This window comes from Panthera leo, chromosome C2 (assembly GCF_018350215.1).
Source record: "Panthera leo isolate Ple1 chromosome C2, P.leo_Ple1_pat1.1, whole genome shotgun sequence".
NCBI lineage: Eukaryota > Metazoa > Chordata > Mammalia > Carnivora > Felidae > Panthera > Panthera leo.
In genome coordinates this window covers 136,379,160-136,389,209 of record NC_056687.1, presented here as the reverse complement: position 1 = coordinate 136,389,209, position 10,050 = coordinate 136,379,160, and the positions used below count along the sequence as shown (strand labels likewise).

The following is a 10,050-nucleotide window of genomic DNA, read 5'->3' as shown; positions in this document are numbered from 1 at the left end:
TACCTTAGCCTTGGCTCAGGTTAAACAAAAGTTAAACATGTCCTACTTCAGTATCTGAATGCCATGAACATTAATCATCTTTAGAATCCTAAACACTTTAGAATCCCATTCCACCTCAATAGAAGTGAGAACCAGGAACACTGAAGTTTGGGAAGAAAAGCCTTCACCTTGGGCCACTTCTCTAGAAATGGCTCTATGGATCGTAGGGTAAATGGTAATAAAATGGCAAATTTCCAGTCAAATGTATTTTCAAACAAAGCCTTGTAGGGACAAAGAGTAGGCTAGCATTTATAAACTTTATTATAATACTAAGTTAGGTTTTGGACTGAGTGATCATTTCTTCCCTTTAGTATACTCCATGGGCTTTCTGTAATTAGATCTGAATGAAATTAGGAGGTTGCAGGAAATAAATTGGAATGAGGAACTTTTGGCTTCTATCGGTTTACTGTGCAAAGATTAAACTAAAACACAACTCTGAGAAGCAGTCTCCTGTCTCCTATCGTATTAAGCATTACCAAAGTGAAGTTGATACTATTTGTTTGGTATATGGATAACTGGAGTTTACCAATTTGCCCCTGAATTAGGATTGTTAACAGGCTAAAATCCTGGATCAAGCTAATGAAGATGTGCAACGAAAGAAGCTATGCAATCATGATCTTATCAAATTGAAAGAGGATGATAAGTTTATTGTAGATTTTCTCCCACTAAGTAACTACTCCCTAAGTCAGTAAGAGTGAAAATATGAGTGCACTGTGTGATCTAAGTTACTAATCTGGTAAGAGAAATAGGCCACAAATCAATTTATGCTTGGTATTTCTTTCAAGGGAAGGAACACTGTAATTTCAGGAAAAAAACTGGCAATTCTAATATGTAGGCCACTTTCTGACTGGAAAAAAACATTATTATTAGCACATCTGAATAAAAGGTACAAATTAAATAAAGCCCATTTGGGGGCATCTGGCTGGCTCAGTCCGTAGAGCATGTGACTCTTGACCGTAGGGTTGTGAGTTCAAGCCCCACAGCGGGCACAGAGATTTCCTTGATTTGTTACTAGCTTTTTAGATATGGTTCTGGGTATAATCTGTTCTATTAATAAAAAGAGCATATTGTTGCCCAATCCTTCACAAGTATTTCCCTAATAAACTTCAAACCTGAGTTTTGCAGTAAATTATTTTATACAACAGTAAGGTTTTTTCCTAATGAGCCACCATTAAACTCTCTTACCTAGTGAAAGATATTCTGACAGTACTTGCAGCATTTACTCTGTTCTTTAGCCTCTGAATCAGCTGTTAATTGGTTAATTTGTATGACTTCAATAAAAAAAGAATATTTCTTATTTGGGGATAAGTTTATGGGCACCCCAGTTAAAAATCATTGCCATATAATAAAAATGTTTGGGAATGAGAAGGGCTTGGTGCACGAATAGTGCAGAGACAATAAAATGCGAGAGCCACCAAAGTAGACCATTCTCGCAGAATCTACACCTTAAAATTACTGGAAGGAGGTTGGGGGGCCTGGGCAGCTCAGTCAGTCAGGAATCCAACTTCTGCTCAGGTCATGATCTCTTGTGCTCTGTGCTGACAGCTCAGAGCCTGGAGCCTGCTTCTGATTCTGTGTCTCCCTCTCTCTGCCCCTCCCCCTGGTTGTGCTCTCGCTCTCTCTCAAAGAATAAATAAACATTAAAAAAAAAAAAAAATTACTGGAAGGAGGTTAAGGTCAATAGAAATACTTATATTTTTGTTACAGAAAATAGAACGCATCCTTATTAGTACGCTAACTTCATTGCTTTATAATCAACAAACGTGGAATCACAATCATTACCAGTTAAAATTACCTTAAAGGAAAAAGTAAGAGCACTAGGTAGGTCAAATGACCACCGAGCTACTATAAAGCATATTATTTATATATTTAAAAAAAAATTTTTTTTAATGTTAATTTTTGGAGAGAGACATAGCATGAGCAGGGGAGAGGCAGAGTGAGAGGGAGACACAGAATCTGAAGCTGGTTCCAGACTCTGAGCTGCCAGCAGAGCCCAACGCAGGGCTCGACCCCATGTATTGTGAGATCATGACTTGAGCCAAAGTCGGATGGATGCTTAACCAACTGACCCACCCAGGAGCCCCAAGCGTGTTGTTTATATTGTTCAGAGCACCTCTGTGCCTCAGTGCTTTGAAACTTTCTCCATTAAAATATTTGATTACAATAATTTGCATACTTACATAACATGTGCATACTTGAGTTATATTTGTCAATCAGTGGTTTGAAAAGAACGTGAGAAAGAAAAATAGCCCTTGTTCAGGGCAAAGTGCAGATGAAAACAGTCATTCATCAGTGAGAAAGAAATCTCTTTATGCCCATATTTTGCCCTGATAAATATTTTAATTTTTTTTTTAAGTTTGTTTATTTTTGCAGAGAGAGAGAGAGAGAGACAGAGAGAGGATGAGTGGGAGAGGGGCAGAGAGAGAGGGAGACACAGAATCCGAAACAGGCTCCAGGCTCTCAGCTGTCAGCACAGAGCCCGACACGGGGCTTGAACTCACGGACAGCGAGATCATGACCTGAGCTGAAGTCGGACACTCAACCGACTGAGCCACCCAGGTGCCCCTGCCCTGATAAATATTGCTCTGAGCTTATTTTGTTTTCTATAAAAAGTATAACCTAATAGAAAAACATATTTATCCAAACTTCTCATTGAAATCTTTAGACATATATCTGCTTGAACTATTAGCTCAAAGTCCAGGCTTTCAACTCACCTAGAAGAAATTTAACTAAACTGAAAAGTACTACAACCTAATAAATAGATAATATTCTTTCAAATTTAACAATATTACTAACAAAATAATTCTTGGAACGGATCTAGAAGAGAAGAATCACTTAAAAAAAAAAAATCAAGAATTTTTAAAAAGATTGGGCACCTGGGTGGCTCAGTCAGTTAGAACTGTCTGGCTCTTGATTTAAGCTCAGGTCATGTTCTCACGGTTTATGGGATCAAGCCCCACTTCTGGCTCTGCACTAACAGCGTGGAGCCGGCTTGGGATTCTCTATCTCCTTCTCGGCCCCTTGCCTGCTTGTGCTTGCATGCTCAGTGCTCTCTCTCTCTCAAGACAAATAAATAAATAAAATTTAAAAAGACAAACCAAATATGCCCCAGTGTAATTTGTTTTGCCTACATTTACTGTTTGAAAACTTACCTATTGCCATGAATATTTCATTTACATTCATTGATGTTTTAGCTGATGTCTCCATGAATAATAAACTGTTGTCATCTGCATAGGACTGTGCTTCCTGTTTATAGAACAAAAAAATGAGATAATTACTTTGCACATACTATACCTGCCTTATTTTTGTTACAGAAAAAGAGGCTTATTACTACTCCAACTTGACTACCTATAATCAGCAACTGGGTAATAAGCAATAACTACTAAAGGTAATAGAGAGATAACAGCACTCTTGTAGGATACCTTTTCAAATTTCTTTTTGCCTTAACTTCTTGCACTATTCCATTCTGATTCATCTGATCTGACATTAAAATTTGATTTCAAATAGTGAGTTCCAGAGGGTGAAAAATTATCCTATTCTAAATATAAAAGTCTCTTCGATCTCTATAGCAAATTTTATTTATGCTCATTACTCACAATGAAGACAAAGGGAATCCTAGTATCTAATACTGGCTTCAAACACTAAATGGCTAACAATATTTTGAGTATGTCATGAATCATTCCTTTAAAAATTACTATTCTATATTTCTGTCACGCTTTACATTTTACATATATTATTGCCTTTAAGCCTCACAGTTGTGAAGAGCAACCAATTATCTTTCCAATTTAAAGAAAAATTAAAGAAAATGAGGTTCCTTTGAATTGTGTGAGAGGGCCACTTTTGACTATAACTTAACTGCTCTCTATCTCCCACACTCTATGCTGGGGACGAACCATCTCAGGGTAATAGATATTATACCTCATAGGACTGTAACCAGAATTAATAAAATCACAATTGCAATGGTAGCAATATGCTCAGCTTACTACCTAATGGTGCAAGAAATATTAGTTCCCTTTCAGTCCATGTACTCCACCAACAGCCATCATCAAAGACAATTATGCCACCACTGATACTATACTATATATATATAGTACACATTATATATATAGTATATACACGTACACACACTATATATATATAGTATAGTATGCAGTGTACAGTTTCTACTATATACCATATATAGTAGAGAAACTAAAGAGGGAGAGAAGAGGGAAAGTTTAACAAATGTCTAACTAGGGACATTTGTTTTAAATAAATGTTAAAAAAATGTTAAAAAAAGTTAACAAATGTCTAACTAGGGACATTTGTTTTAAATAATTTTACTTTAGGGGTGCATGGGTGGCTCATTGGTTGGGTGTATGACTTTTGCTCAGGTCATGATCTCATGATCTGTGAGTTTAAGCCCCACATTGGACTCGCCGCTGTCAGAGCAGAATGCACTTGAGATTCTCCGTCCCCTTCTCTCTCTGCCCCTTCCCTACTCATGCTCTTTCTCAAAAATAAACACAGGTAAGTAAGTAAATAAATAATTGTGCTTTATTTTGCATAAGGGAACATTCTTAATTAGCTAGAATAAATAACCTATAAGTGGATTTTTGAGCCTTTATTTTTGAAGGCCCTTTTAAGAACCACGTAAGTACAAGCTGTATGTGTATATGTGGGTATGTGTATGTATGCTAATATAAACATTGGCAGGTAAATAAAAAAGGTTAGGAAGGATACTAAAGTATGTGTGGGGGTGGAGGGATTAGGGTAGGAGGCAATCAATAATCTTTTGCTTTATAGATTTCTGCACTATTTGTGAAAAATCACTTCTTTTGTAATTGTTTAGATCAACAAAATCTTTGAGAGTATTTATATATTACAATTATGTGAAGATATTTAAAAATTCAGATTTGTCATGAGAAGCATTTTATTACATACAAGAGATCAACATTTCCTTAAAAAATTGATATTTTCTATTATTTGCATGGCTTTAAAATAACTAATTCAAGTGTAGATACAGAAGGAAAATTTACAATACATATGTGCCTTCAAACATACCTGGAAATCGACAGCTCTTTTATTTGCAAGGTCAGCCTTGTTTCCTGATAAAGCTATTACAATGTTAGGACTGGCTTGCCTCTGAAGTTCTTTAACCCAGTTTTTGGCTCTGGCAAAGGACTCCTGGGAAACAAAGAAACAGCTATTTGGCACAGGCTCAAAAAATGGTTAGGGAGAGTCTCTGTAAGTAAGACAAAGCTACAAACTCTTCAATGTAACTCGGAAAGAAGTGCTTAGGATTATTGTATTATTTGAGACAATTTCATCTTTTTTTTTTTTTTTTTAATCAGTTCTTTCATCTCATGAAAGCTTTGGCAGAAATGTCATGGTTGGGTATCGAAAAAAAAAGTTAAAAAAAAATATTTTCTCTAATTGAAATTCTGAATATAAGAAATGTATAGTCAAAGTAGTTTCACTGTAGAATACATTTCTACTTACCTCATTTGTGATATCATATACAACTATGGCTGCTTGTGCTCCTCTGTAGTACATTGGTGCTAGGCTATGGTATCGTTCTTGACCAGCTGTATCCCATATTTCAAACTTTACTGTTGTGTCATCAAGACACACAGTTTGGGTTAAAAAAGCAGCTGAAAGAAGAAAATGTCTGCAATAAGTTTAGCATCATTTCCCCCCTAATATTTTCACAGTATAGAAACCACCTGGACATAGGATACACTGTACATGCACAGTTAATAGTGGCTTTAGACACCTGAAAGGTCTGTGCTTCAAAGCTTGATACACATACAGGCTTGTTAGACCTTCATAGTAAAATCAGATTCGAAGATTTTTCTATATTCTTAAAAAGTTTATTGTAACACTAAATAGGTTTAGTAACATTTCTTAAATCGCTCTACACATTACAAATTTAAAAATTTTTAAATTTTAAAACAGTTCAAGAAATATACACTGATATTCTTGAAAAACTGCAAGGGGCGGGGAGCTGATAGAGAGGATGGGCATACCTATTACTACACCACCTACATTGTCAACACCACGCCCCCTGCTCCATTCTCCTGGTATTTATTGGCATAGTCTGGTGATTTAGCTCCAGTCCTTTATGACTAGGTATTTTTTGTTATGATATTTTTCCTTCAAAACATGATAAAACTTTAATTTTCATAATTGTTATGAACTCAACCTAAACTTAATTTGTTAAATTCAGATTCAATATTAACTCCTGTTTCAATCCTTGCCATAAGGACTTTTTGCATATGTGCTCTTTCATCAGTTCTTTTCTTAGATTTTAACAAGAAAGTATCCTTTTTTTAAAAAAGTAATTTCTACACCAAACATCAGGCTCAAACTCATGACCAAGAGTTGCAATCTCTACTGACTGAGCCAAGTAAAGTATTATTTTATGGAGATATTTTTGCTTTTAAGGTTAAGAAGTTCGCTGTCCAATCTTGCAAATTACATATCATTTATTTTCTGAACTGCTTCTCAGAATAGGAAGTAAAATTTCCATCATAATCCTCTGAGCTCTAGGAATAAACATCAGGAAAAACACTGTAATGGATACTAAAAAAAATGAAAAGAAATCGATTCATAAAAGGTAGTTTATAATCAAGTGAATTGAACTTTAAAATATCAGTTGTTAGGGGGTGCCTGGGTGGCTCAGTTGGCTAAGCATCCAACTCCTGATTTCAGCTCAGGTCATGATCTTATGGTTCCTGAGATAGAGCCCTGCATTGGGCTCTGTGCTGACAGTGCAGAGCCTGCTTGGAATTCTCTCTTCCTCTCTGCCCTTCCCCCACTCATTCTTTCTCTCACTCTCAAAATAAACTAAGAATTGTTAGACTAAGTTTCTAAGTGTAGCTAGCTGCACTAAAATAAAGATACTTAGAACCAGACCTACACTTAGCCATTTTTTAGCAGCATGCTGACATCTTACAGTTGTTTTCCTTCGTTAACTTTGGTAATTAATCCTCTGCTACTCTATCATTCATTATAAATTAGTATGCCCTTCCCTTTTACTTTCAGCTCAAGGTGTGATTATTCAACTTTCTCCCAAACTGGCACAGAATTAAGTTATAAAATTTTCTAAAACTCTGGGGTGCCTGGGTGGCTCAGTCCATTGAATGTCAGACTTTGGTTCAGGTCATGATCTCACAGTTCATGAGTTCAAGCCCCACCATCAGACTCTGTGATGACAGCTCTTTCTCTTTTCTATGTTCACAAATACACTGGGAGTAAAAACATTCATTTATACTTCCATAAATCAACTCTAGGCTCAGAGACATAATTAATAGTTATGCTGCCTTAAAGGAAATATAATCTGAATCTCAAACCAGTTAAAGACATTACAAAAGGCTACCAATCTTTTTTTAATAAATGCATGTACAAAAATGACAAATAAAATACAGGCAAGGAAATTTCAACAAATACAATAAAACAACAATAACCCATAACTGTAGATTCACAATCACAAAGCAGTCACACCAGCAGGCTAAAAAAGAAAAACCATATATTTAAATAAATGACAAAAGGGCATTTGAGGCAATATCCATTCCTAATATACATGTAGGAATCTTCCTTAAAGTTTATCAAGTGTCTATTGTAAGCCTGAAATTAGCATTTTGCTTAATAGGAAAGCACTTAAAACAGTCTCTCTAAATCTAGAAACCAAACAAGAATGTCCACCATCACCATTATTTATTAACATTTCAAATATCCTTATAATAAAATAGATTATTGTGGGGTGCCTGGGTGGCTCAGTCGGTTAAGCGTCCGACTTCAGCTCAAGGGCTCAGGTCATGATCTCGCAGTTCTCGTGGGTTCGAGCCCCGCATCGGGCTCTGTGCTGACAGCTCGGAGCCTGGAGCCTGCTTCAGATTCTGTGTCTCCCTCTCTCTCTCTGCCCCTCCCCCACTTGTGCTCTGTCTCTCTCTGTCTCTCAAAAATAAATAAATGTAAAAATAAAAAAATTAAAAAAAAAAAAAAAAGATTATTGAAAAGAGATTATTTTTAAGAAGCATGACTGACAAGAAAATCCAAAGGCATTAACTAAAAAAGAACAGATAAAATAATGAGTTCTTTAAATGGGCTAGAACAGATCAAAGTCAACAGCCTTACAACACACTGGCAATAACCAGGGTTTTAGTTGTTATGCTTGGAGGAAAATGGATCCCAATTATATTAACAAAGAACAAGAACAATCAATTCACTCAACTCCTCTTAGCATCCTTCATCACACCCTATTTAATAGCCCCCAACTCTGTGCCATGAACATTTTCACATTTTTTATAAACACTGATTTATGTCATCTTTTTCTTCTAGACTAGGAGTTTCTTGGGAAATTACTGTTAGCTATTCTTCTCCATACCCAATAATAAAAATCCCAGTTCATATAAATATTCAAAATGTTTGCTAAAAGAAGTTCATAAAAGATATGTCTATTTTGGGGCTATCTTCGATAACATCTGAATAGACAAATAGTTCCCAAATGGGGAAAAAACATAGACATTTCAAAAGGCCTCTCTCTACCCAAGTTATTATATAACTAACACAATATCAAACAAAATACCATCAAGATCTCTTTAACTTGGTTAACACCATACTGTTATTCATGTGCTATGATTGAGCATAATGATGGGGGTGGAAAAAAAGTAACAGTATTAAGAGGCCAGGGGGATGGGGTTTTAGGGTACATCAAAACCACATTAAAACAATTAAAAGTGCTGTAGTGCCACAAGAACAGAAATATTATGTTATGGGACAATTCAGCGTTATTGAACATTACATACTGCAAGGCCATCATGATTCCCTAATGTTCGCAAATTTTCAAATACCTCCCCCATAAAACTTGACTTCCCCCATAAAACTCAGTGAAGTACAGCTGACATCTTCAAATCCTTAATGCTTCTAAAATCACATTGCTAATCATTTATAAAGTTATAAAAATAAATTCTGACACTCAAAATATACACTACTACATCGATACTGTAGCAACATTAACCACCACCAACTTACCTTAATCTGCACAACCACTTTAATTTATCCAAAACGTCTATTTTCTGGCTAAGAACCATCACTTTCTTAGACCTCTTCATTTTCTCTTCACTTCATCACCAGCACTAGCAGTTGGTTTTCTTTTCGGGCCCATATTTCACAAAGAAACAGCTTTTATCACTTCGAGAGTTACTGTGTACGCGACGACAAGTAGAGAAAAACAAAGCTGTGTTGAGATGCGGGTGCTGGCCTGTCTAATAGGCTCCCTCTTTGAGCTCCAAGATCAGTTCCTATTGGTAAGCCTGGCAGCAAGCAAGTAACATTTCAGTTTCAGCAAAACTACAAATTAGCAAATCACAGACCTTGCAGTCAGCTGAGATAGCTGAAACTGTAAATGTTAAATCTGCAAATACCTAAGGCCTATAATGTGCAAGACCTTCATAAATAATAAGCAAGGAAGAGACACTGCAATACAATGAGCCAGGGGAAAAATATCCAAAGCATTATCCAGATAATTGCATTATCCAAAGGTTAATAAATCAGAGTTTAATCTAACAACTAAAATGATTCTACATGAATTGAACAGAACGGCATAATAGAGAAAAACCAAGGAACCAATCCCACCCCAACCCTCAAATTTGTATCAAATCTGATAGAAAAGGATTATGTTATTAGAATTGACCAAAAATCCTATATGACTATCAGTTTGATTACATAAAAAAATTTGAGATTTTATCTGCCAACATGTATCATACACCCATAACACAGGGATGAACACATTTTTGGAAAATTTCTACAGTGAATATTAAAGGATTAAATTTTAATATGTAGATAGCTCATATAAATCTTAAGCAAAACTCCGAAAGCATCAAGGATAAATGTGTAAAGAAAATTCACAAAAGAAATAGAACCTAAGAAAAAAAAAGTCAACATCACTAGTAACAAACAAAATCATCCTTACAGCAAAAAGTCGAAAGTTATTTTACTTGCTTATGAAAAAAAAAAAAAAACCTTGAA

The 10,050-nt window shown here is 35.6% G+C and overlaps 1 protein-coding gene across 2 annotated transcripts in view; it reads right to left on the bottom strand.

Moving 5' to 3' along the window:
- Positions 1 to 10,050, bottom strand: part of RAB5A (RAB5A, member RAS oncogene family) — a 31,268-nt gene that overhangs the window by 2,398 nt on the left and 18,820 nt on the right. For both annotated transcript variants that reach the window (XM_042903491.1, XM_042903490.1), the window contains exons 3-5: positions 5,521 to 5,672; positions 5,083 to 5,205; positions 3,192 to 3,285 (exon numbers count right to left, since the gene is read on the bottom strand). In XM_042903491.1, the coding sequence (XP_042759425.1) occupies positions 3,192 to 3,285; positions 5,083 to 5,205; positions 5,521 to 5,672 (369 nt within the window). The remainder of the gene's footprint in view (positions 1 to 3,191; positions 3,286 to 5,082; positions 5,206 to 5,520; positions 5,673 to 10,050) is intronic.